At 40.6% G+C, this 27,998-nt stretch overlaps 1 protein-coding gene and 1 long non-coding RNA gene across 6 annotated transcripts in view; one reads left to right on the top strand and one right to left on the bottom strand.

The window, feature by feature from the left end:
• Nucleotides 1–27,998, top strand: part of LOC130169772 (uncharacterized) — a 57,195-nt gene that overhangs the window by 27,019 nt on the left and 2,178 nt on the right. For 3 of the 4 annotated variants that reach the window (XR_008827885.1, XR_008827883.1, XR_008827882.1), the window contains exons 1-2: nucleotides 21,629–22,146; nucleotides 25,417–25,477. This is a non-coding gene — a long non-coding RNA (uncharacterized LOC130169772). Of the gene's footprint in view, nucleotides 1–21,628; nucleotides 22,147–25,416; nucleotides 25,478–27,998 lie in introns of those variants that run through there. The other variant, XR_008827884.1, reaches the window with a different exon arrangement.
• The window catches only part of LOC130169769 (spermatid perinuclear RNA-binding protein-like), an 80,288-nt gene continuing 76,056 nt past the window's right edge, over nucleotides 23,767–27,998 (bottom strand). The window contains exon 18 of one of the 2 annotated variants that reach the window (XM_056376731.1): nucleotides 23,767–24,587. In XM_056376731.1, coding sequence (XP_056232706.1) covers nucleotides 24,499–24,587 — 89 coding nt within the window. In that variant the 3' untranslated portion in view covers nucleotides 23,767–24,498. Of the gene's footprint in view, nucleotides 24,588–26,308; nucleotides 27,968–27,998 lie in introns of those variants that run through there. The other variant, XM_056376732.1, reaches the window with a different exon arrangement.

Raw genomic sequence — 27,998 nt, forward strand, 5'->3', positions numbered from 1 at the left:
TGCGTCGAGGCCATAAGGGAGGTGGTTGATTGGGCAGCTGGGACAGCAAGAGTGGAATATGGCGAGGGGATTGAAAGAAGGGATTGATTGGGACAGCAGACGAAGGATCGGTGGTGACGTTAAGGCGAGTGCATGGAAGAAAAATTACTAGATTTCACATCCAGGGAAAACAGATCCTGCCAAGTTTGGATGGTGGGTCCAGGTGGGCGGGGCTTGGTGGCTGCTTCGTTGTGACATCACAAAGGCTCAGTTTCTGAATACAGGCTGTGTGCATTTCTCTGTGGACTGAGGCTTTGATACTTTCACAGTATTAATATAGAAGCTAGAGCTGATCTATAATCACACTACACATGGACGGAGACCTTTAGTCTGGATGGGACCTTTAATTCAACAGAACACTGTTCCAGTAAATCACAGGCGGAGCAGACGGTCACACTGAACCAGGCAGCAGCTGATCACAAGGGCCACAGACTCAGAACAACAACCCACATGAGTCCTGTCCTTATCTAACTCAGACACGAACACCCGTCTTACAAACAAACATTCACTGGGGAAGACTGCACCGCTAAACAGCTAGATAGCTAATTAACTGCTCACTGCTCTGTTCCCTACAGTGTAACTCTGGCGTCCTGGCAGCTGCTTTCAATCAAACAGACATACACGCATCAGCAAAGTGGCAAAGACGCTTCTCTTCTTTTATATAATAAACTATAACCAATGCAGATGGAAAGGATGATGAGGTGTGACTCACTTGGTCTTAAATTAGCTGCTAATAAAAAAATTTCTCATCTGGACAAACGTGTCTCTGTTCAGGAACAACAAGTGTCTGACTCTGGTTGGTCGGGAGCAGAGGAACAAGTCGTGTGACGTTGGTGTAAAGTACAAAAAAAAATGTCCCAGATGTAGAACCAGCCAATCATTGGCTTCAGAGAGCTGGTTCCATTTTGGTTCTGGTTCCCTTTTGGCAAAATATCCTGATTCATTACGATGCAACACTAACGAATCTGTTATCCACAGTCCTCGTTATTTTTTATGCGTGTTGAAACCATGCAGCCTCTCTTCTCCTTTGACCGTTGGTGTCTCTGGTTGAAATGGTCATCATTCGATACCTAATATCAAAACTTGAGGAGTAAATGAGTAAATCTCATCAGCGTCGGTGAGCCAATCAGCATCCAGTATGCTTGGACCGTGATCCAATATTGCTGTTGATTGGCTGTTTATCTGCACAAACATGTTTGAGTGTGTAAAGAGACCGAGCTTCAAAGTAAAACTAAGATTTGCACCGTAATGTTTTATAATTTTCTTTTTGTTAAAATGGATTTGATAAAATTGGTATTGAAAAAAGTATTGTTAAGAATCAGTTTTGATATTGGTACCAATATTGATCATTTTTGAACGATACCCAGCTCGTCTACATCTGATCAAAGATATATACCAAGTCTTTGAGTTGTTGTTATTTATAACTTTATTGACTTGATAAAAGCTGAACCTTTTAAGGGATTCAGTCGGATTTGGATTTGATAAGTGGATTCAATACTGGATCTGGATTCAATAAAACACTATTGATATATATATTGAATTTATATTACTCATGAGGGCCAAGATTGACATTACTCTAATCCTAACCCTCGTGTTACAGACAAACTTTAACAATTAAACTGAGTCTAAACACTGTCAAACTGAGGGCCAGAAAAAACGTTGTCACTCTCGGGTGTGACTCGACCCGGTCCTCACAAAGACACAAGAACAAGACACCACACACACTTATGTCCGTACCTTTTGCTGGTTTGTGTGTCAGACCTTCAGTGGACAAAAATAGAGGTTATTATAGCAGCATGATGTAATCTCTGTGTGTGTGTGTGAGACCCTGATAACCAGAAATAGAGACAATGTAAACACTGATGATTATCACTGCCAAAGAACACTACGCTGCAAAAAATATCTGCCGGCAATGTGAATGTTGCTGCTTAACGTCAATAAATCATAAATCACGAGCACATTAAATCTGTCACATCAGAGACGGCATCATGATCACTGTAAACTTAGAACAACATCAGAGCACAGGCACAGTTTGTACGTTGAGAATATTTCCCTGCTGCGTTACAGCGACGCGTGGGTGGTGCTTCAGGGATGTTTTGGGGTGGAGACTAAATACAGTGAACTTCAAAGAAATCTAAACTGATGTCCCGTTGAATTGTTTGATTGTTCTCAGGTGATAAATGTCAGCTGATGCCACTCTGCTCTGATTAACGCCTGCAAACTGAGATGCATCATCACATTAAGGACTCAAATTCAGATTCACTTCATTACAGTGAGTGGCTGTGATCAGTGGATTGTGTGGTTTGGACGATTGCCAGTTCAATTGAGTTTCAGCTTGTTTTGATGTTCTTACTTTTTTTTTTTTAACTCTCTACAAACACAAGAAGAAAAGTGTAATGAATTAATTAAATATGTTTATTTGTGATCTGTCAAACTAGTTTACCACTGACAGAAATAACCCAGCGTTACCTCCAAGGCCGGGGGCATTTCACAACACAATACTTTGTGAGGTTTAAGTTGCTTTAAAGGAGCTATTTGTAAGTTTTGCTATTGCTACGTAGCTAACGATAGCATTAACAGCTGTTTACTCACCAGTACGGTGAGTTCAGGATCAAACTTCATTCCTTTACTCATCAACATCTGTCTCCAGAAGTGGAAAGCAACACCAATGTTAACTCTATCTCTATCATGCCTTTTCTTCTACTGAAGTTAGCATGCTAACCAGCTAGCCCCGGCCCCCTTTTCGTCACTTTCCGATAGCGAGTCACTGTAGCCGCCAGTCAGCTGCTCGGAGGACGTATGATAACCTCTTGTCTTGTAAACGCGACAACGGCTGAAGCTCCGGTGAAGCGACGGGCTGATGAGAGGCCTCCGCTGGTCGGTCCGTACATCAAGGCGTCCCACCTTCATGACTGATCACGTAGATTCATCTGAGCCATCGTCCTGTTTGTTGCATTGACAGCTGCTGCAGCCGTCAGCCTCTCAGACACAGGAACAATATGTAGATCAATACTGATGAGGGATTTGCATTGATCATTTATAGTTAATTGTGTTTTGGGTGCGGCAGACTCACTAAAGTGCGCACCGTTACAATTTGCTTGTGATTTATAAAGGGAAATTATGTGCATTGCTTTGATTTCAGTCCATATATTGTGTACTTGAACACTTTCAGCGCGTATCGTACAGACTGTTTAATGAGTGAGGCCTCGGGTCTGCGGAGCGAAGCTCTGATACAGACGCTGACATTCCTCAGCTTCCCTCTCTGTTCATTACCCTCACTTCCTGTCATTCTTCTGCAGCTCACTCACTCTCTCACGTCTCTCTCTCTCTCTCTCTCTGTGTTAAGCTACTTGTTGTTGATCATTTCATTATAGTAAGTTGGCTGTTTGTTTTTTTTTAACGTATTATGATTGTATCTAAAAGTGTAGTAGAGGAACTTGTACATCTACACACACCCAAACAACCAAGCATGTGACAGACTTACTTTACTCCCAACAATCAGTGTTGGGCTTTTATTGTGTTTTCCAGACCAGAACCAGGATCCAGTCTCCTCTCACCTTCTTCACTCACATCTCCTGTCTGATTCCCTATGAAACCTCTTTCACATGGAGACAAGATGCCCCCACAAATATTGATAAAATGTGGTTTTTGTGGCCCAAACTGATCCTCCTTATTCTGCTTGTTTCAAATCAACAGCCACAATTTCTATCAAATTCTTCTTGGACCAGATTTTTTTCTACTTTAAATTGTATAAATATATATATATATATATTTTTTTTTTTTTTATTGAGTTGTGTTTGCACATTATCTCAAATGTTTCCATCAATTTTTAAACCTACAGAAATCATTGATTTTGGTCGCTTGTAAATGACGTCATATCCGCCATGCTCATGCGCAGTGTTGGTGGTTTCCTTCCAGAAGCTGAAAGTTGATTTTCTTAATCAGTTTTAAGCCACATTTTTAGAATAAACTTTGTAGATCTTGGTTGTTTAACTATATACATATACTTTGACCGGATGAGGGATTTTAGTCGTCGGACGTCTGGATCTTAAAGAAAAAGCTGAGTGACTGTTAGTGACAGCTCAGCTAGCATTTTTAATTTAATTCATGTAATTTGTGGTTTGTCATTTTTTTGATTTAGAGACACCAAGCAGTGAAAAATTAAATACTGTAGGTGAATGAAATCACTTTCAGATGTTTTTTTTTGTTGACTGACCAATTGATCAATCGATTTGTTGATTTCAGCCGTGATCTCAAGTTACAAACGGCCATAGCAGCTGTGCCGTGACGTGAGAGACTCAGTGTCCAGATCTGAGGTGACTGAGTTGATCCTTCACTGAAGGAGGGACTTTCTGAAGGAGATTACATTAGTGATCAATTTACACTGAATGAAAGGAATCCATGTGAACACACACACACACACACACACACACACACACACACACACACACACACACACACACACACTGTACTTCTGTACCTGCAGCAGTGAAACAAAGTCTTAAAGGGACAGGAATCTCAAATTGATTTATTCTCTTGATTAATTGATTATTCATGTCGTTGGCATTACAGTTTCTCACAGTGGCTCACGGTGATGTCTTCAATTTACTTCCTTTATGTGATCAATCAATAGTTTGATCGACTATTTCTTGTCCCTAAAACCAAATTAGAGCCTCTCAGGAGCATTGAAGAAGAGAATTGGAGAGAGAATTGATTAATCAATTAACTGTTTGTGATAAGAATTGAGCAAAAATGCTAGTCAGTCAAAGTTATTCAGTTTTGTTTTTTTTGCTTGAGAAATCACTAAAATTGTTAATCAATTAGTTGCCAATTATTTTTCTGATTGACTCATAGATTGATCGTTTGTTGCTCTATGATCCATTGATCCTCTGTCAGTGTAGTGGCTACAGTAAGATCTATTTCCAGACCGACATGAATACTGAGTAAACCTCAGTGAAGCTTCACACAGTGTTTCCAGTGTGTAGAGAGAAGTCATGTCAGACACAGGTGTTTGCTTGTTGATTCAGTTACCTGTACAGGTGTGACGGTGGGCGTATTATCTCACCCAGTTATTGTGTTGCCTTCACTGTACCCACCAGCGGGAACAGTCTCACTTCAACTCGGTTTCTTTCATCTCTGGACACGAAAATCTGATTTATTTCACCAGCTTCAGGTGTGTGTGTGTGTGTGTTAAATCTGCACCGAGTCCTGAAGAAGAAGAAGGGAAGTTTGAATCAATAAGGCAAAATGTTTTAAAGCAGAGTCTTCATCATTTCCCTGAAGTGGCCTGTTAGCATTCCTCACATTCAGACTTCCCTCTGTAGCAGCAGCTGCCTCTGCCTCTCGGTTTAAATGAGGCGTGTTAACGACACTAACAAACCATTTTAGGAAAACTAAAGAAACTTCTAATGTTCATGTGTCACACAAATATTCCAAACATCTGTGTTGCTTGATTTAGAGTTTGTACGGAGGCCGTTCCCCACATGACGGGGTGTTTTCTCCTTCAGCTTTTCCCGTCAGCTTTTCGGTCCCACGCCTGAACGCTATCAAACTCATGTCCGCGGCGTGTCGGCTTTCCAGGAACAAACAAACAGTTCTTGGTTACAGCTTGATGGCAACGCGTTTTTTCATCTTATCTGCCTTCTTATGCAAAGTTCGAAGAACTTTATCAGCTAATGGAAACATGAGTACTGTGACTGTTTCTGGTTCGGTTCACAGATGTAATGTGAGGATGCATCAGATTTCTTTGGGTTTGTTCGTGATGTTTTTTGTTCAGTCTTTGAATCATTTTGTGTCTCTGAAGCTTTTAGCATTATTCCCTCGATCAATGCTTCTCAAAGTTTTTCACATCAAGCACCTAAAGTGACGCAGACTAGACCACTAACCCCCATCTGATGCTTTTAGATGTTTTACAGAAAGTGTTTGAAACCCATGACCAAAATATTCATACATCCTGTCACTGTATTGCTTATGGATAATAATAATTATAATAATAAAAAGCTTTATTTATCTAGCACCTTTCAGGACAAGTTCAAATTGAGGATGAACAACATTTAAAAACAGTTTTTAAAGGTTTTACAACCTGCAGCTGCGACAATGAGGTACAGTAAAATGAGATAAAACCGTCTAAAATGATTAAATGAATCGATAAGAAACAGGAAAAAATGACTTGACTATGACAATAAATTTAAGAGGTTAGAGGTAGATTTAGATCTCAAGCCCTGAGAAAGCACACCTGTAAAAATCTGTCTTTAAGAGGGATTTAAAAGAAGGTAAAGAGCTCGCTGGTTGTTCCAAAGAGTGGCGGCCCGGTCACAATTAGTCCTCAGCCAAGATGGAAATATAGTGAAAATAAATGTGTAAATGTTTATGTTGCAGTAATTGCTTTGTTTTATCTTCCTTTATATTTTCTCCTCTTACTTATCTGCCTTTTGTTATGCAGCAAAAACACCAAAGCAAATTCCTTGTATGTGAAAACCTACTTGGCAATAAACATGATTCTGACTCGCTCTGAACCCCCTTGAGCACCCCTGGGGGGGGGCCCCACTTTGAGAGCCACTGTCCTAGATAATACAAGCAAGAGCGGTCGACCCTTGCTAGCATGAATTTCAAAATTAAGGTTATATTCAAATAGGACACCTGGGTTTTTGACAGTGTTGGTGGAAAGGTGAGGATTTTAAATCTGTATGCAGAAGAATTATAAGGAAGGAGACATCCAGTTTTTAAAATCTATCACAGACAACAGTCTTTTATTGTGGACAAACTGCTGCGGTTTTAAGTCTTTACTGGGACGTATAGCTGTGAAATGCTCCCTGGTGAAAGTGCACAAGGGGACAAATAGGAGATACACTACTTCAAACTGTCCCAGATAAACCCGCCCAGTGCTGGAGAATTGCAGTAAGTATATTGTGATCAATTGAATCAGAAATCTATCAATATGAGAACTGAGCATTAACCTTAATCAGCTGTCATTAAGAGATGAGTGGTTACCCTCAGAGCTGTACTGTAGTTCTGTCTGCAACCTGAATGAAAGTTTACATTATGTGGTTATCTCAAGGACTCTTGCTCTGGAGCTTAGAAATTGGATTCATTTAATTGGATTTTTATTATTAAATAAAAGAAATAACTGTATTAATATAAAAGCTCACTCTCAGGATGAACTGTAATCACTTTGGTGATCCACTGATCTTTAATCTAGCACCAGTATCAGGTCAAAAATCTTTTCGCTTGTCTAAATATTTTGCTAACTAATGATATTCCCATCAGCCTCAGCTCAGTTAGCATGGCATCACGCCAAACTAAGATGGTAAACCTTCTGGGAACATACCAGTTAATAAGGCCGTGTGCAGACCACAGTGTTACTCACTCAGTATAAAGCTGTATTACATTTAAATTCCAACCTAAACGGGTGTGGCTTTTAGCCGACACGCTTTAGTGTTCACAAGCTATTTGGGTAGAACCAAACAAGGACTGAATGGACACAGCAGTGAAGTAAATTACACAACAGCGTCACAAACTAATTCCTGGAATGTAATATAAAGCTGGAACTGATGATAATGAATCGTTTAAGAGAAACTGAGGGGGAATGTTTTTTAGGGTGGGTTTGAACTTTATACAATAATGGAGAATGTAGGTTGAAACAGTTATCGGTCGCACCAGTGACTTCCACAGTGTTTTCCTTGCTGAGGCTTGGTGGATGGATACGTCCTGTTTGCAAACAGATTTATTGTCAGGACAAAACACTGGAAATAAACTTATTCACTCCTGCAGGAATGAAGAAACACATTGGATTTGTCTAAGTCAAGACTCCTGAAGCCTCATGTTAGTTTCAGCTGAATGTCATGCATTTTTACACATAATGAAAACTGGATTTTGTGCACTATTTCTTGTAGTCATGTTGAAAATGGATCTGTTACGACCTTCTTAAGAAAATGTCCAGGGGAACACAGGGAGTACCATAAAGTTCACAAGGTTACTTTAACAAACCTCAACAACAAAGAAAAGAAAAAGAAGCGGCTCAGACACGTGTTTATTATCAGAATAACATGCAGCAAAACGCAACACTCAACTAACATAAGCAAGAAAATGTCGGGGTCTCCAAGGCCAAAATAACAAACATTACTCCCCACGCTATCTTGGAAATAAATCTCAGGTCACGCAAATGAATGTTTGTACCAAATTTGAAGAAGCTCCACCATCTGAGATATTGTTTCCATCAGAAGAGGGACTCCTTTTTTAAAATACCTCATTACAGTAAAATTCATGCATTTAAAATCCTACCACAGTAAAAGTACAACAGTGTTATCAGCTAAATGTATTTAGACTGGAAATATAATGGGAAATACTGAAGGAAAATACAAGTACTATAATTAACAAGGCGTCATACAGCAACAGGAAAACAGACTGGCGTCGGCATGACAACACACTGAAGTCTGAGAGACAGTAGGTGAGCTGATGGGACGACACGCCGCCAAAATGCAAACGCTGCAAATTAACAACGCGGAGACAAAAATAGTCGGGACGAACGTAAGGTTTTCTCCACAGTTCATTACTGTGAAACTCTCGCTCCCTCGGCCAAGCTTGACAAATGAGATTGTTGTGTGGCTTTGGCAGATGTAGACTGCAGCTGTCATGTTAACAAAGCTGTTTTCACTTTGAATTGATTTGAATGAATGTTTTAATAACATCATCCAACTTTGCTCCGTGCCGCTCCGTTCTTCTCTGCAGAGGAATCGCATCAACTTCTCCACTGTTTGTTTTCCTTCTCCGCCTCCAGCTGAGGGTTTACATGAGGATGTAATGTTGCCGAATGATTCTCAAGGACTCTGGGACATTCAGACCTTTGATAACACTCTTAAACACGAGAGCATGTTCGACAAATACGCTTAGTTTCCACTAACACTTCACTGTTTTTCTCCCCTGATAGCGGAGCATCATTAAACAGTCAGCTGCTTCTCTGCTGCAGCTCTGCAGATAAAAATAAACCCAAATCCAACTCAAACATTTTTAGAAGTTAATAGTTGACTTGCCTGGACCTTGAAGCTAAAATAGACCGCACCACTTTTTCTAAAAACAAATCAAGAATGTGTACTATCAGAATAAATAGGAATAAATGTGACAAATTCTCATAGACCTTACACAGTAGCTTTAAACTCTGGATTTAAGTTCCTCCTCAGACGTGTGAAACTCCTCGGCTTTGATTCATTTTTTGTTTAACTGGTTTTCCCAAATAAAATGTGAAAAAAACAAACAACAAACTGGGTCTGAAGCTAGCGGACGTATCAGAACGGTTAGCGTAGATAGCATCTTTTATTTGTTTATGTTGTTTGTTAGCTTGTAACTGGCAGTGGCTGACACAGTGTTAGCGGTTGTGCTAATGCTAACTCTCTCGCTCTCTCTGCACTGACATGGTTTCAGGTTTATTTAGCCCCGCCCCCTGTCCCCACAAGTTGACAGGATTGGTTCCTTAGTTCTGTGACGTATGAAACCGTGACGTTTGTTAATGAGCAAATGTTAGCATGCTAACATAGAAAACTAAGATTGTGACCATGGTAAACATTATGTATCTGCTAGCATTGCTATTGTGAGTAGTTTAGCATACCAATGTTAGCATTTAGCTCACAGCACTGCTGTTCTCACAGCTGAGCCTCACACAGCTGCTAGCATGGCTGTTTAAAAACAGGTAGGCTAACTGAACATGTGCATTTCACATGAACACAAAATCTCCGTAACGCCTTGAGGGAACTTCTTCAAATTTGTCGCAAACGTTCATTTGGACAGGAGGACGAACTGATTAGACTTTGGTGGTCAAAGGTCAAAGGTCACTGTGACTGCACAGCACACGTTTTTGGCACTAAACTGCGACTGGACTGGTTTAGCGGAGGGTTGCAGCCACGAGGGAGTAATTCTATAATAAAACAGTATCAAAGTCGGTCCCTACTGTGCGCGTTTACAATAAGAGGAAGAAAGAGGCTCTAACTGGAGCAGCTGCTGTTGTCCTTAGGTTTAGCTTTAGCATTAGCATGTGAATGAATTTAGTCACATTTTTGCCAGGATGTAATTGTTTAAGATTCAGATCCACCTGACATCCTGAGACCTAGCTGATGATATAGAAATATAGAAATGGTTAATTTATTGAAAGGGAACAAGGATCCTTTGTGAATGCGACAGCAGTTATCTAACCCTGACTAATGTCTTCACACTACATTATGTGTCCAGTAGATTTATCAGTGACACACACATCACAGGGAAGATGACAGTGAGTTGCACACATTCCTCTTTGACTGCAGGGGTTGTTGTGTAACATTACAGGCCGGAGATTGTTTTTTATCTCAACAAGCAACAACTTTAAGATTGTAAATAATAATGACAAACTTTATTTATGGAGAGAGATGTAGCTCGAAATGCTTTACAATAAAATGGAATAGTACAATAAAATAAGGGCGAATAGAAGGACAATGAAATTACACAAAAAGATGATAGAATGTGTAAATGAAAATAAAAACAGAAACCAGTAAAAAAAATAGTGAAATATGAGAGAATTAATTAAAAGCCAAGTTAAATAGATAGATTTTAAAAGTGTTAACTGAGCATCTCTTACAGCTCTACAGGGTTTTGCATCGTTTTGAAGCACAGTTAAAAAAACAAAGAGAAGCTTTGCTGCCTCTTTTCTTGTGTGTACAATTGTGTGATTTTAAAAGCCTGACAGTAAGAGATCTGAGAGCGTGTGAAGGATTGTAAAACGACGGAGAAACCACAAAGAGCTTTAAAAACAAGTAAAATGGCATGTGGAGAGAAGCTAAAACCCATAAACTGAATTCTTTCCATTGATAATCTAATGTATGTGAAATTAAAGCATGAATAAGTTTTTTCAGCCTCTTTATGGGACAGGACCAGCTGTCTTTGGCAATATTTCTCAAGTGATAAAAAGCTGTTTTGGTCAACTTCTTTATGTGTGAAGTCAAATTTAATTCAGAGTCTAAAATAATTCCCAGGCATGTTACTTCTAAATTTAACCAGCAGAGTAAATCTCCTTCATCCTGGGAGACATGGGGAGATATTTCAGTTTTGTCTTCATTTAGTTTCAAGAAGTTAAAGATGCACAACCTTTAATCTGAAGGAGAGCAGGACATGTGGGATAGTAACTGTATATACATATTTTTATACGTAGATGGACATACTGAATGTGTTGTTCTGTAGTGTACAGGAAGGAGAAGAGCCGTGACACAAATAGTGGTTGTGCAATGAGTTAATGCCTTAATGTTTAGACCAGAACATTACCTTTGAAACCTCAGGGTCACAGTCTATAAACAAGTGTTGGTTCACTAATCTGATCATGTCAAGAGAAAACTGACCTTTATTTAGATTTATTTAGATAAAAACCCTGAATCACAGCGCAGTTACGTTGCACAAACCTACACAGATCCAATATTCGCTGAAGGAGGAAGAGATTCAGGAAGCAGGAAGTAGGAAGTAAAGTAGGGGCGGAGGGAAAACTCAAAAAGGAATCAAATCACATATAAAATAAAAAAATTGGAGGGGGTGCAGCTGGTAGAGCGCATCAGCTTGGTCCTGGTTCGAGTCTGACCCTCGGCCCCTCGCTGCACATCATCCCCTCTCTTTCCTGTCCCTCTGTCACTGTCCTATCAGAATAAAAGCCAAAATGCCCGAAGAGATAATGTTAAATAGATAAATAAATACAAAAGTATAAGACAAAGCTGTTAATACAAATTTAGTTCTCAGTCTCATATTCAGTGTTTGCAAAGGAATGTGACGTCTCCCCATGACCTTTCCTTCCTATGTTCCTTACATCCTAATTTGTTTCCTACCTCCCTTGCCCCCTCCCCTCCCTCTCCCCTCCCCTCCCCAAAAGCAGCAGCAGCAGAGTCGGGGTTCAATCTATTATTCAGCGAGGCTTCGCTGCTGCGCACAAACATGGCATCAATAATGAAACCAGCAGCTAATTAATCATTGAAAACAGCAGGAGTGTAATCTATGGACCAAAATGGAGAATATGCAGTGTGTGTGTGTGTGTGTGTGTGTGTATGTGTGTGTGTGTGTGTTGTGTGTGTGTGTGTTGTGTGTGTGTGTGTTTTTGCGTGGGAGGCAGGTAGCTTTGAAGCTTTGCCTCCTGCTGCTATATTAGTCACATCATCATCCTCCCTCCTCTGTCTGCTGATGGAGGGAGGAGTCATGGTGGAGGCTGTCAGTCTTTTTATGGGACCTCCCCCTCGTTCTTGCGCCCCCTACAGGACGGTGTGTGATGCTGCGTAGAGCCACTACAACAGAGTCCGGTAGTAAAGTGATGTGACAGCGAGTCAGATGACGGCTGTTTCTTAACAGCTGGTAAAACCACATCCCGTGTTAACGTGCTAATATTCATTTAATTATATTTATTTATTCAGTGTGTTAGCATGCCAATTCAAAACCACCAATGTGAACCTCAAGGGGGCGCTAGAGGAAAAGTCCGAGGAGCAATTGTCAGGGAGCTAAGAACAAATGTAAAGATATCAGTTCTGCTTCAGAAAGGAATAACATTCATTAAACGATGGTGGAAATGATAATCGGCTGTAGAACGGTCAAAAATAAACATAAAAATATGGAGAAAGATAAATTAAAACAAAATAAATATCGGAAAGTAAATAAAAAAAACAAGGTAAGGAGACGCAGATCACAAGAGAGCAAGGAAACAAATATTAAGAAATAGCCTTACACATGTTTGTGGCCTTTCTATTCATTTTCTCCATGAACTTCACTGATTTGAAAAATAGGCCGCAGCAGTGTCTGTGTTGAGACTCCGTCCACCAGCGACCTCACCCCCCTTCTCTTCTCGCCATAGCTGTGATCGATCTCTTCGGATACCAGTCTGTGTGTCTGTGTGTCTGTGTGTCTTTGCACTGTAAAACCCTTCAATCGTATTTTCCGTCTGTAAATGAAATCAAACTGTTGTTCAGTTCTCCGCAGCTCTGGTTCTGGGGGTCGCATGAATATTTCAGGGTTTCAGGTTTCAGGCCTTCCTGCTGCTGCAGAGGAAACAGACGCTTCACTTCTGGGCCCAACGACGTGAAATGTATTTTTAATGTCAGACACACACACACACACACACACACACACACACACACACACACACACACACACGCAGTCCCTACTTCAGCTTCGAGCTTCTCCCCGGTTAATTTTCTTCATTTTTAGCAAACAGGTGCATTTCATTACCCATTAATCTGAATTATTCTCTTGCTTTATCTTTTTGTTTTCTATAAAATCTCAGTTTATTAATTTGTTTAATAGGGACGATGCAGATTAACATAGTTTCAATGCAAAGCGTGCAGAGTTTATAGCTGTTGCTAATTTTCCAACTCTTGTCCTTAGTTGCTTTGTATGTGCAGTGTAAGTAAAAGTTTTTCTTATCATTATTATGATAATAACATACAACTGTAGCTTTCAGCAGCATTTAACCTTTGTTGTAAATTTATATCTGGAGTTGATTTGATGTCAGTTGGCGATGGGTTTCCAGAGTTGTCGTTAAATTTAGATCTACACTGTTGTTTTTTTGCGGTTTCCAATCACGGCGCTCCTCGTTACTCCGTCACTTACTCTGAACACATCTGGATTAGTCGACTAATCGCAGCTCCAGCTCTCGTCTTGCATCAGCAGCAGAGTAACGCGAGTTTCAGAGCTGTGTTTCCTCCAGAGTCATTTAATTCAAATACAAAAATATCTCATCGAAATCTCGGAGACACTCGGTGACGAGCTGTTTTATCATCCCGCCTGAGGAAGAGTCTGAGACACGTCGCAGTCCTCCTCCTCCTCCTCACTGAGGGGCCACACTCATGTACGTACTTAGCGTCGTATTTGTTTCCTGCCTGTTTTTATGTATTTTTAAAGCTTCAGATGGTAATAAAAACTTTTTTTTTTTTTTTTTTTGAGTCAACACAAACAATATAATGGATGATTTTTTCCTCTCTTTTTGTCCATGACTGTTTCCACTCCCCCAGGGATTCTCAGGGGGGAGTCGGGCTGATTCTGGGCTCCGGCTGGATCGATTAGCCTCCGGCTGCGTCGCCACAATACGGCCCAGTGTTGAGGGGAGAGACAGCGGCTCTGTTATCAGCCGGTCTCATGATCTGCAGGTGCAGCAGCAAAATACCAACTGGAACCACAATCTGCGTTCAAACTGCAGCTCTGATGCTGATCTTCAACATCACATGCGACTCAGATTTGATCTTTTCTGTCTCGAGTTAGGATTAATTGGTCTTTAAAATGTCAGTTTTAGTTTTAGTTTCCAGTGCGACACATCAAGACCAGAAAACAGCTGCAAACCCAAAGAGAATTCATTTACTGTCATTTCAGACGGATTAAAGCAGAAAATCCGACCTGGACCAGATAATTTTCAGCTTTTTTGCTTGATTTCCATGTTTAATCTTAATATTCTGATTAATCAGCCAGTCACTCCAGCTCTAATGTGACTGTAAACACCAAGAAGTAACTGACATGTGAACCCTCGTGTCACAGTTTGGAAGCATTTCACCCACCTGTGATGTCACACTGTACCGCCACACCCTGGAGTGCACTCGTACATCACTGCGAGACCACTGCAGGTTTTTTTAGTTGCTGTTTAGTGGCTCTTTGATACAGTAAAACAAAATTATGAATAAAATATGTTTCCAGATTAACTCTTTATTTTCTTTATTTCTTCATTTGGATCCCCATCAGCTTCCACACAGCGGGCGCTCGACTTCCTGGGGTCCACACACGAAAACAACAAACAATTATTAAAATCTCACTATGTCAATAAAGCAGGAAAAAACAAACAAAACAAGCCAAACACAGAAAATAATTCAAATAACTCTACATGTAAAACAATAAACAATAATTACTTACTATGAAAACTAAATCAATATTGTTGCTAATGCACATTAACAAGAAAACAATTAAAGGTACAGAAGCCACAGTAACAACTTAGTTTTAGTAACTTCATTCATTCATTCAGCAACTAACTATTGTAAAAACTGATTAATTGTTTCGGTCATTTTCCAAACACCAGAGATCTGATGGTTCCAGTTTCTCAGTCGGAGACTTTGCTGCTTCTCTTTGCTGCATGTTATTGTGAACTGAACTTCTTTGGGTTTGGACTGACGCCTCAGACTTTTACAAATAAATATCACATTCACTGACAAAAAAAAAAGAATTGTATAATTCAAACTCTCCTTGGCTGCAGTCATGATTCTGTCACGTCTTGTTTTCTGAAACATTTTTAAAGTCAGTTCGTGGAGAGCACTAAGTCATATAAAGCCCGCTGTGTCTTCAGGGGGTGGAGTCTGATAAATGTCCTCAGGTGATGTCACTCTGTTGGGTCTCCAGACTTCAGCCCACCCCCCCAAAAACCCTCTGCTCCAGGCTCCAGGCTCCGTCAGCTGAACTTTTAACGGCAGATTTAGACGAGGAAGAAGAAAGCTTGGAATAAGAAAAGGCGACTTCACTGGTTCCGCATGCGGCGACCTTTGACCCTTCTTTCAAACTTCCCATCGTGACAGAATACTGAACATTGGGTGTTGTCAGTGTAGCACTGAATAACCAAAATATACAAGTTGTACTGTGTAACATGTATGTAGTAAATCAAAATGTTCTGACTGGAGCCACAAACCACCAGGAATCAGGATTATTCAGGATACAATTGCTTTATTGATCTCTCATTGTTAAATGGTGATAAGCGGATGCTTGTAAGGTGATTGCCATAGTTTTAAAACAAAAAGAAGAGCAAATTACAATATTTTGCTTACCAATCATAAATCCACTTTTAGATTATAGTAAATGTGTCTGGATAAAAAGAAAACAAGAATATCACAATAATGATTAACCAAACTCATAATCCTTACTATTATTTAACAAATAAGATCAAACATAACAAATTATCCATAACCTTAATTTCAGACACACCATAATTCAAAGGAATATAAAATAACTACTTACATTGAAGGTCAAGTCAAAAGACACATGGCCCGGATTTGAGCAGCAAATATGTTTCATTTAGCTTCGTCATCATCAATTTCAGGCAGTGGAATTAATCTGGAAACAGGGCGTAAGTATTCTCGGCCTTGGATAATGACCTTAGCGCTGCGAGCTCGCCCATCCTTTCCAGGGCAGGTTTCAGTTATCCTCCCAATAGGCCACGATGCTCGAGGATACCCGGGGTCAGCTATCAATACAACCTGACCTGAATCCAAGTTGTCCTTGTCAGTCTCCCATTTCTGCCTGGTTTGAAGATTTGGAAGATAATAGTGAATGAAAGCTGTCCAGAAATCATCAGCCAAGATCTGACTGTGACGCCATCTTCGCCTGCGAAGGAGTTCACTTTCACAGTAGATTGCCTGAGGAAGAGAGGAGTCGGGCCGCCCCATCAGCAACATATTTGGTGTTACTGGGTCTGGATCAGCAAGGTCAGAGGAGATGTATCCGACAGGTTTACAATTCAGAATGACCTCAACCTCAATCAAGACTGTGTGTAGGACTGTTTCTGTTGGTGGTTGATTTCCTAGTGCAGCATGGAGGACCATTTTTATTGACTTTATCTCTCGTTCCCAGCTTCCACCGAAATGGTGGAAGAACATGGCTTTCCTGAGTTCTTCAACAGGCTCTGATTCAGCTGGCTGGCCAACGGTTGGTATTCAGTAAAAGGAATGGGGGGCCTTGGCTCCATCTGTGTTTCTGAGAAAGCTCTAGGAGGGTTTTGCCCCGTGTTCCTTTTACTGAATACCAACTGTTGGCCAGCCAATCCATGTGTTTATTTATTTATCAACTTTACATGTAGATCTCTTTAATCTCAGATTTTCTTTAAAGGCAGCCGAACACCGGCCATCGCTGGTGTCTGTCTGTCGTCTGCCTGTCTGTCTGTCTGTCTGTCTGTCGTCTTTCTGTCGTCTGTCTGTTGTCCGTCTGTCTGTCTGTCTGTCGTCTGTCTGTCTGTCTGTCGTCTTTCTGTCGTCTGTCTGTTGTCCGTCTGTCTGTCTGTCTATCGTCTGTCTGTCGTCTGTCTGTCTGTCGTCTTTCTATCGTCTGTCTGTCGTCTGTCCGTCTGTCTGTCTGTCTGTCTGTGTGTCGTCTGTCTGTCTGTCTGTCTGTCACCTTTCTGTCGTCTGTCTGTCTGTCGTCTTTCTGTCTGTCTGTCGTCTGTCTGTCTGTCTGTCGTCTGTCTGTCTGTCTGTCGTCTGTCTCATGAAGCAGAAAGTCTATATCTTTTCTCTGGTGTGCTCAGTGAGGTGTGGTTTTCTACCGTCATTTAAAAGCCACACACTTCCTGCTGTGTGTTTGTTGTCAGACTGTTGGGATGTGTTTGACGATAACCGTGATATTTAAAAAAAAAAAAAAAATACGGATAATGATTCCTCTCACGATGGCAGATGTTTGTGGATCGTTTGTCAGTTCCTCTTGTTTCCTTTTCTTTGTTGTTATGGTAACAGACTCTCTCTCCACCTCTCTGCACTTCCTATCTGTAGTAGTGAGCCTCCAGCCTGTATCTATATAACTAATGTGGACATGTAGAGCTACAGTGCACAGGGAAAAAAAAGAGATAAATAAATAAAAACAAGGCTGTTTTATTTTGATATTGTCCTTGTGGAGCAGGAGACATCAGCAGAAATCAGTGTTGATTAATAATCAATAAGTTGCTGCTTCAGTAGTTCTTATGCGCCACTCGTGACTCAATTAACAAAAAGAAAAACGTAGCAGGAAATAGTTCTTACGGCTTAGTTTCCTTGTTTTTATTGTTTAATCTTTTATTTTTTTCTTCAGAAACAGCTCCTGAAGTTTAGACTTTGATCGCCTCGGATGTGATTTATTATATTTGCAAGAAAATACAAAAACTGTGCGGTGAAGAAATCTTCATCAGGTTTGGATTTGGGAGCTTCCTCGTGATGAACATGCAGAGCTGTTTACTGCTGGTGTTTAAAACACTCTGTACCTTCCTGCAGAGGCTGCGGTCGGAGCGCGGCGGCCTGATGCACTGAGGCGCTGATCAAAATAAGACGAAAAGACCCTGTGAGGACGAGTGTGTGTGTGTGTGTGTGTGTGTGTGTGTGTGTGTGTGTGTGTGTGTGTGTGTGTGTGTGTGTGTGTGTGTGTGTGTGTGTGTGTGTGTGTGTGTGTGTGTGTGTGTGTGTGTGTGTTTTTCAGAGATGTACATCCTCAGTGATGGAGGGAGACAAAGCAGCCAGTGTTTCTGCTGCTGCAGCTGATCTCAGTTCAGCCGCAGTCGGAGACGTTTGCTGCCATCTAGTGGTTGAATGTCAGATCTGCTGGAGAGAGTTTCTGTCGGAGCATCACACCTCATCTTTATTTCCTTCCTAGCTCCAGTCTTTCCTGTCTTAATTTTCATTTCCCTCCTTCTTCCTGTTTCTGTTCCTCCCACTCTTTCATTTTCTTTCTCTCATTTATTTTTGCATTTTGCAACATTTTTCGTTTTCTCTCTCTTTTCTTCATTCCTCCGTTTTCTTTCCATCTTCCTTTTCCATGTTGTTTTCTTTCCTTCTTTACTTTTTACTTGCTATTCTTATTTTCCTTCTTGTGTGTTTCCCTTCTTTACTGCTTCATAAAACCTTTATTTATCAGCTTCCTTCCTCTTCTGTCCTTTCTTCTTTCCTCACTTTTCTCCTATCATCTTTTATTCCTTCTTTGTTTCCTTTGGCATTTCCCTCTTTCCCGTCACCTTCTCTGTCCCATCCTCCCTCTGATTTTTGCTCATGTTGTTCTCCCTCCACGTCTCGTCTTTTCTTTTCTGTAATCCTCCCTTCTTTCCTCTTTCTTTTACACTTGTTCTCTTTCTCTGATGCTGTTACGACTCCTGCTGGAAAAGAACGTGTCAGAACAGGAAAAGGTACAACGAGCACCTTGGTGCTGGATATCTGATATCAGCCTTAAAGAAAGCACGGCTCCACCAGCAGAGGAGGCTGTGACCACACCACAGATCCTCCGCTCCTCTGCTCACAGCTCCACCTCCCACTTCCTGTTTGTGGAGTCATGTAGAGTTATCATTGGCTCAATCTTCCGATTTGTCTTTTTGACCTCTGACCCCTGAAAACAGCTGTTTGCTGCTGTAGTTTAACAGTTTATTTTCACTGAATGTCAAGGCTTGTTTTCAACACAACGTAAACTCACCGTTTAGTGAATTTCCTGTCCTCTTCTTTGTTTTCCAGCTGTTTTCCAGATGTTTTCCATTCGGTCCATTATAATATATTAATATTTTAATTCACAAACATACATTTACTGCTAAACTTAAATCAGAAAAAAACTCAAAATAAATAAATGAAACTCTTCATTTGTTGCTTCTGTGTCTCAGATTAAAATCATTGTGTGTGAGACATATATACCAATATTATGCAGTAAATAAGAGTAAATAAAGTCAAACTATAAGATAAATAATTAATAATAAGAAGGAAAATAAAAACTTTGGGTTTAATTCTGTGAAAATAAGGTTTGATATGAACTGAGTCTGACTCATGTCACGAAAAAAGAGTGATAGATTTAGTGAAGGGTGATATAAGACACAGAGTGATAACAGCGATCTTGTACATTTATTATCACATAGATATAAAAAGACATTTCTGCCTGTCATGGCCTCCGTACGTCTCCATCTCCACAGCGTCACTGTGCTGCTGATGTCAGAGGTGTTTCTGTGTCGGTCTTAAAAAGGTGACTAAACTGCAGCTTGAGTGTGTCTACACTGCAATGCATCATGGTCCCGAGTGCTGATATAAGATGACAAACTGCCATCAGTGAGGGTGGCATGTGCCCACGTTGCGTAATCCAACACCTCCTGGCTCCTCTCTCGCAGCTAAAAATACCGACAGGATCTGGACCTCCATCTGATACGTCCTCGCTGTCTGCGCTCGCTCCCGCCTCTCCAAAAAAACACAACACATCCTTATCCCTGATTTCATCTCTCACACAGGCGTCCTACTGTCTCTGTTTCTTTCCAAACGAGACAGAACAACTGTGTCGACAGGGTGAGGAAAGTTTGTGTAACTTATTTGAGTCTTGGAACGAAGCGGCAGACCGAAGGAGATTCTGTCTCGTTTGTTTTTCAGCTTTTTGCTGACTCATATTTGCAGTGAAGGACGGTGTCAGGTCTCCGTCTGCAGGCCTGATGCCACCGAGCTGCAGGGTGTCATCACAGGTCAGCAGCAGGGGGACCCCGGGGTGGCGAGGGGAGGGGAGGGGGGGGGGGGCAGCTTCTGTGGCTGACAGCAGTTGATGACCCTCTGTGTCTGTTCCAGTGCTGCCACTGGGAAACTGCTGATTTGTGTCCGACTGCTTTTCAACAAAAAAAAAAACCTTCGAGGCTCGTGAAACGCTGTAAAAGCTGCAGCTGCATCACAGTCATTTAACAGGCAGCAGCTCAGTTTGATAAAGATTTGTTCACATTTGTCGTCATGAATTATTTCATTAATTACGCTTCATGTTTTAAGAAATCGTTTGTTTTACAGATAAAACAAAATGAGATATAAGCTGATACTTTTGCAGGTGTTAGTATTGTGGCTGGATTTAGTTTCCTCTGCCTGTTTGAAACCTTTGTGCTATGCTATGCTAAGCTGAGCTAAGCAGCTGTCATTCAGCGAGTGGAATCAGTTTCATCTAAATCTTTTTAAAGATGTGAAATTTGTGGCAGGATTCCTGTTGGAGATAAGACAGATACAGGGTTTTTAAGGCGGATGCTCATGTCGATATGAGGGTTTTAAAAAAAAAAAAAAATCACAAGACGATTCATCAGCAGATATTCATTTTTTAACAGTAACACAAAGATTTTTGATAAGAGAGGAGTCTTCTTGAAGATAGAGAGGGACTGATGGAAGACCAGCTGCATTCTGGGACATCTGTCAGGGTTTCACTGTGTGAAGGGAGAGAACCACGGCCAGGACCAGGAGCTGGGTGGTGTACTGGGTTGTCCTGAGGTTGTGGAGGGGTCCCAGCACCGATCCTTGGGGCACTCCGGTGCGGGATGGGACGGGATGAAGATGACACACTGAAGGAGCGTCCTGTGGTAGATGATTACTGACTGGTACACTAAGTCACAGCGCTCTCTGGTGGACAAACCATGCCAGAGCGATACTGATAGTAAAGTAGCTCTGGCACCTGTCTTTGGCTCTGATACCAATTATTTTAAATCAATTAATTTAAGCTAATTGCCACTTTGTTCCGAGTCCAGACTAAGTGGACCTTGAGTTTAGATGTCGGAAATGAACGTTTAGACTTTTTTTGCTCACGTGTTCTTTGACCTGCTGATTGACTGATGCTTGATGTTATTAACAGTCGCTCCAGAAGACCGTGACCTGTGACCTCTCTGGTGCAAATGGAAACTGTAGATTAAAGTGATGTTACTATTGACAGGTGGGAACCTTGTGTCCTCACACATCAACTGCTGAGCATTTAAAGCAGGAATAGAAGATTTTAGGATTCACCACACTCAGGTGTTTTTAATAAAATGTTGTTTGTAGATTTGTTCGTCATTTCATCTCTGTAAATCCCTGAGAACTCGAGCTTGTCACCTGACAGTGAAGACATGATTACAGGCGACTGAGGCGATGCAGACAAAACAATATTCAGGCCAAAACACATCGCTGCCTTTAGGAGAAGTGAAGGTTTATTTGATAGACAGAAATAAATATTCCAGTCATAAACCAACAGGTAGAAACATCATCACTCTGACTGATGGACAGTTTTTATTTTCCTCCGCTGGCAGGAAAAATAACCTGGACGTTACCTAGACAATCAGTGGTGGGGGGTGGGAAATAAAAATGTGGAGTGTGTCTTTAGTCTCCTGTGATGTCGTGTAGCACCGAGGTGGCGTTTGAGGAACGTCAGTGACAAAGTGGAAACAAAAGGACGTCCTGCAGAGTCACAAACAGACGTTTCCTCTCGTACAAACAGCTGGTTTAAAGGTCTTGTTTTGGGCTGTTATTGGATTGTGGCCGTGTGTAATCGGACATCTCTCTCTCTCTCTCTCTCTCTCTCTCTCTCTCTCTCTCTCTCTCTCTCTCTCTCTCTGTTAGCTCAGATGTAATTAGCTCTGCAGCAGCCGAGCGTGTCTGGAGGAACACCCACCCGGATGAAGACGAGGTTAGGAACAAACACCACACACACACACACACACACACACACACACACTTCTCAAACTTGCATTCTGCCTCTTTTTCTTTTTTCTTTTTTTTTTTAAAATTTGCAATCTTTTGCATGACTGTTACGAATCAGAAAAGCATTTCTGATTTCACACAGTAAAGACAAGAATCCTGATTTCAGACGGATCAGATCAAACTGACGGAGCTGTTGGTATGGAAGTTCAGAAACGACAAAACCTGCACGAAATAAACATATCTGAGCGGTTAATCAAGACTGAAGAGCGGCAGAAACAGTTTGTTAAATTCACAGCAGAAGCTCAGTGGTTTTAGATCTGATACTTGATTAGTCAATGGACCGAAAATTGATTGACAACGAGCAAAAAATACGAATCTTCAGAGGTTCAACATTTGCTTATTTTTCAGTGGTTTATGTCTTTGTCAAAATCCAATATCTGTTTAAATGTACGCTTCATGTAGAATATTTCAGCGCCTTATCTTCCCGTGAAAACAGCACTGTGTTACGCCACAGCCGCAGGTCAGCTGAGTGAATCAGAAAGGTGTTGTGTTTACATCAAAGCCGATTAGAGCCAATAAAATACCCACGTCTGCTGCAGAGTCATTTGACCCGGGTGTGAATACTGATTGTTCCCTTTTACTTTTGCTGACAAAAGCCTGATGTTGGCGAGTCTTAGCCAGTTTTCTGACCAGTGGAAAAGGGGATTCATTTTTAAAAAGACTGAGGTTAGATTGTTAAATCACACAGTCACAGAATGTGTCTTGTTGCAGATAAATTACAGCAAAACTTTTGTACTTTTCGTGCACTTTTCGTCATTAATGAACTTCCGTACCGTCAGAGGTCATGTCCTTGATGTACAGGACCTTAATCTGACCCGACACTCTCCCCTCACTGAGACATCCATCACCATTTAAACATTAAGGGAAGTTACAGTGGCGTTCACATCCTGTCAAAGCGCAGAAGCATTTCTGTCAGTTGTCATAATCAGATTAAGTTTGCATTCCTGTGGTTCCTGAGTTGAATATTGCTTTGGACACTTGTGCCAGCAGAAACATCTGGACGGGTCGTTACATGTGGTTCTGCCTCATGAAACTTTATCCTTCTTTAAATCAAATCATTTGTCAGGGATGTGCTGAAGCTTTATATCTTGACATATATCATAATAAAGGAATAGAGGTGAATAAAAGCCGTAAATATGAGAACAGTTATAATGTTCGACTGCTAACACGTTTCTAAAGCCCTGCACCTTGTCTTCCAGGAACAAATACAACTGTTTTAACTTATTCCAGGTACTAAAACTACTACAGCTAAAGAGGGATTCTTTTTTTCCTTCTTATATTTGAAAAATTTTCCAGGTAAAATGATCCAGTTGAAAAAAAAAAAAAAAAAACCATTGGAAGAAAGTGTGAAAAATGATTTTGTGTAGCAGAAATATTCTGTTAATCATCTTGTGACCCCTCCCACACTGATGTGTAACAGCAGAGAACAGATGATGACAAACGTCCTTTTTAACATGATTTAAAATCGTTTATAAATTAGTTTTTGTCAAATTACTTATTTTAATCTTGATGCTTTGGATTGGAAAATTACTACTTAAGTCTAATATATGCAATAATGTTTAATTTGGGATTATATACCATCAACATACCAATACAGTGTTGTAGACATTGTTATAGACAATTTGTAAAATGTATTTAACTCTTAATATTTATAGATATCATATCTGAGAGTGCTTTCAGTACAAAGCTACTTCAGTCACTACTGTATTTACATTCAGAGATATATTATAAATATGTTTCTTTACCCGTCGGGGGGTTTTACATATTCAAACATATTAACATGTTTATATATATATATTCAAAACTCACAAACATCCATATATACAGTGTAGTAAATATAGTATTTACATACAGTAGGTCACATTGTCGTGTGATCGTCTGAAACAGCGTTTGAGACTCGAGTCAAGTCGCTCTGGAACACGTTGAGATTCCCGAAGGCAGAAGAAGTATTGCTTTGTGTTTTATTGACGTTTTCTGAGCGAGCTGGGTAAAACAAAGGCTCGGCTGCGGCCTCGTCCTCGCTTAGACCCGACCCGGACTCGGCAGGAGCGTCGCCCGAGGTGTTTTCTCTTCCATATTGCTTTCAATATTGCTGCTTTGTCTCGTGTGGAAGGAGAAACCCGGGGGAGGGGAGGGGAGAGGAGGGGAGGGGAGGGGAGGGGAGGGGAGGGGAGCAGTGCTGCAGTAATTGAGAGGCGCTGACAGAGTTTAATAAGGGTGAGGGATTAAACAGGAGGTCGAGTCTGTTGCCGGATGTGGTCTCGGTACATCATCGGGGTCAGAAAAGATCCTGAGGGCCCAGGTGGATGATTATAGGTGTGGCTATGGTCTGCGGCTGGTAATAGGCACTGTCGATGTACAGGCCACCTACAGACAGGAGACACAACAGCCGGGTTAACAGCAGCACAAATCATTAGCAGTTAGTATTTCTTGACCGTGGAGGGAGAGCTTCGACCACATGATCACTGGAGGATAATTAGAGAGCAGATTACATCCTCCATCGAAGGTCTAGCAGCTCCAGGATTCTTAAAGGTCGGGGTGTGGGGTAAGTAGATTTAGTGCAGCCTCTATCAAGGACAACAGGAGCTGCAGCAGAACCACTAAGTTATTTCTCTGTGGTACATGTCGGTGCTCACTGGAACTCGAGGTACTCGGGTTACACAGGAAAGCAGACGATGTGTACATCTGATGAATAATCAGATTTTCTTGGAACCACGGCGACTCATTTTAACTGTGTTACTGATACATGATGCTGTTTCCCACTCTCCCCATGTTGTTTTTAGTTGCTCAGTTCAGATGTTAACTGTTAAAGGTTGGACTTCTTGTTTACATCATGTTTCATAAATCGTGTTTCTGCAGAAAAGCAATCTATAACCCGGTTACCTGAGTGCATGTGAAAGAGGCGAGAACAGCTTTAACTTCAGGGATGGTTTTGGTTTCGTAACAATAACACTGACTTCACCAAAGTAACTAATGAGATCTGGAAGTATGACATCACTAAGAAGTCATGTAGGGAAAGTTTCAAAACAAGTATCTAACCCACTGTATATGGAGTTCAAACTGACAGTGAGAATCCCCTAACTGCACAGGAACACTGTGCACAGCTTGGGTAAGTATGTCAGGTTAAAGTTGAACATGGAAGTCGGTCTGTAAACTGTGATGATCTTCACCATCCCGCCTCTGTTTTCTCCTTCAGAGCTGCAGTTTGACTTTGTCCCGTCTGATCGTCTGACTGCTCTGGTCTCTGGACTCATTTGGTGAGTACAACATTATTACAGCTATTGTTAGAAATAATGAGCAGCTTCTCAGTGGACATGTGAAGTGAGAGAGTGTGTTGATGTCTTTCTGTACCGGGGTTATGGATCAGGAATGAGGTTGATTTATTTTAAAAACTAAAATAATAAGTGAGAGTGGGTAAGAAATCACTGCACATAAATTAACAAGGGGAATGGAGTTAATGTCAGTGATTCAGGCTGTAAAATATGATACAAACATAACTTAAAGGGGCTATTTGTACGTTTTTCTCTGCCACTGATCGTGGTTTCTTGTTGAGTGTGTAGTGGTGATTGTTGCTCGATAGGAGCTTCGGCCATCACTGCGTTTACAAGGCAAGAGGTTATAATACGCCTTCTGTGCAGCGCTACGTCTTCAGGGCAGATTGGAGGCTACAGAGAGTCGCTATTGAAAAGTGACGAGATGGTTAATTAGGCTAGCCAGTTAGCATGCTATCTTAAGTAGAGGAAAAGACATGATAGATGATGATAGAGTTAACATTGGTGTTGTTTTCCACCTCTGGAGACAGCTGTTGGTGAGTAAAAGAATGAAGTTTGATGCTGAACTCACAATGTTTCTTCTAAACTGGTGAGTGACCAGCTGCTAATGCTAACGTTAGCTATGTAGCAACAGCAAAACTTACAAATAGCTCCTTTAATACTCCACAAACATTGTAAAATAACTTTTAACAGAAATAAATCAAGGTGAGTTATCTACAAGAGAGGTTTAACTAACTGTAAAGGTTAACTGAATATAAATGTCAGTCAGGAAAAGAAATCATAAAAAAACAGAAAACATTACGAACCACAAGTTACTCAGCTGTTGACAAAAATATTCATTTATTTAAAAAGAATATTACCTACAAACAGGTCAAAATAAAATCTCTCTGAAAAGAAAGTTATTTAACTCAACACAAAATGGCTCATACTCAACAGTGACTGTAAACCTGGACATTCAATATCCAAACAAAAGGAAAAGGTCTCAGTGCAACCGATTATTGTAAACCTGTTTTTTTTACTTTATCTGAAAACATCATTAGAAAACAAAGAAAAATTAAGATACAAAACAACGTTCACATCCATGAGTGATTGTTAAAGGAATAAGTAAGATTTTGTCAAAGAAGCTCTCTGATCAGTTTAGTTCCCTGTAGTGACGGGTTTTATTTTGCTATGGTGGGTTTGCGTTAGTTTCCTGCATTGTATATGCTGTTGGCATATGGTTAGTTTGTTTCTTTAGTTCCCTAATTTACTACTTTGTGTATTTAGTATTGTGAATGTTACACATTTCTTTAGTTCCTACATTGTATATATTGTTTGTAGATGGTTAGTTGTTTCTTTAGTTCCCTACAATGGTTATGTGAGTTTCCTGCAGGGCATATTTAGTTGGCTCTAATTCCACAAGAGGATGTTTGGTTCCTTATAGTGGATATTATTTCAATTTCCTGCATCTCATATTTAGTAACTGTTTATTAAGTTCCCTAGGCTCACTATCTATCTATCTATCTATCTATCCAGTGTGTTGAGTTGTATGGTAGATATTTCCAAAGTACATGTTTCTTTAGTTCCCTACAGAAGATGTTAAGTTCCCTACTTTCTATATTTTGATAGTGTATGGTAGTTTGTTTTTTTAAGTTCCCTGCTATGAATCTTTACTTAGATCCCACTGAGGATGATTAGCTTTTGCAGTGAATATTTTAATGTTTGAGATTCTGTACATAAAACATATTTAACTTCTTACATTTTATAATTACTTGGATTGTATTTTAGTAGTCTGGATATGGCAGGTGTTTCTTTAGTTCCAAACAAAGTATTGTCAGTTACTTACAGTGGATTTGTACTTTGTACCGAACATGTTTAGCTCCTGACACAAGATATTTATTTAGTTCCCTACAATGGATATGATGTAGTTGTTTTTTTCTAGTTCCCAACAGAGTTTGTTTATTTGCTCATAGATATTTGAAGTTGCCGTGTGGTTGGTGTTTCAGGTACAGTGGAGTTAAAGTTTGGAGGGTCTTGTATTGTAGGTGTTTAATTAGTTCCCTATAGTAGATTTCCATCACCTCGAGGAGATGTTCAGATCCCTACTGTGTAATATTTACCTGACCCGTCTTTCACACAGTGCAGCTCACTGAATGCTGAACTCAGTTTTTCTTTGCATAACGGTTTGATGATCAAAGAGCTTATTTGTCAAAGTAAATTAATAACGCTGCTGCACAGCTTTGTAATGGCCAATTTAATCTAGCTGCTGCAGCCCAGAGGGAACATAGTTCACAACAATGGTACTGATGAAAAGCTTCCAAAAAATGTCAGTGTTGGAGTGTGAACACACAGTCAAAGTCAGGATATTCCTTTAACAAGTGACTTCCTGTGAGGTGGGTGAGGGACAGTCCTAATAGGGGTAGAGGTTGGTGACGGGGTATGCTGTGGGGACTCTGATGACTGGGACAACTACTGAGGGCATTCTGGAGGGAAAACCTGAAGAAAAGCAAAGAAAAAGGAAAAAAAA

Source organism: Seriola aureovittata, chromosome 5 (assembly GCF_021018895.1).
Source record: "Seriola aureovittata isolate HTS-2021-v1 ecotype China chromosome 5, ASM2101889v1, whole genome shotgun sequence".
In the NCBI taxonomy this organism is placed as follows: Eukaryota; Metazoa; Chordata; class Actinopteri; order Carangiformes; family Carangidae; genus Seriola; species Seriola aureovittata.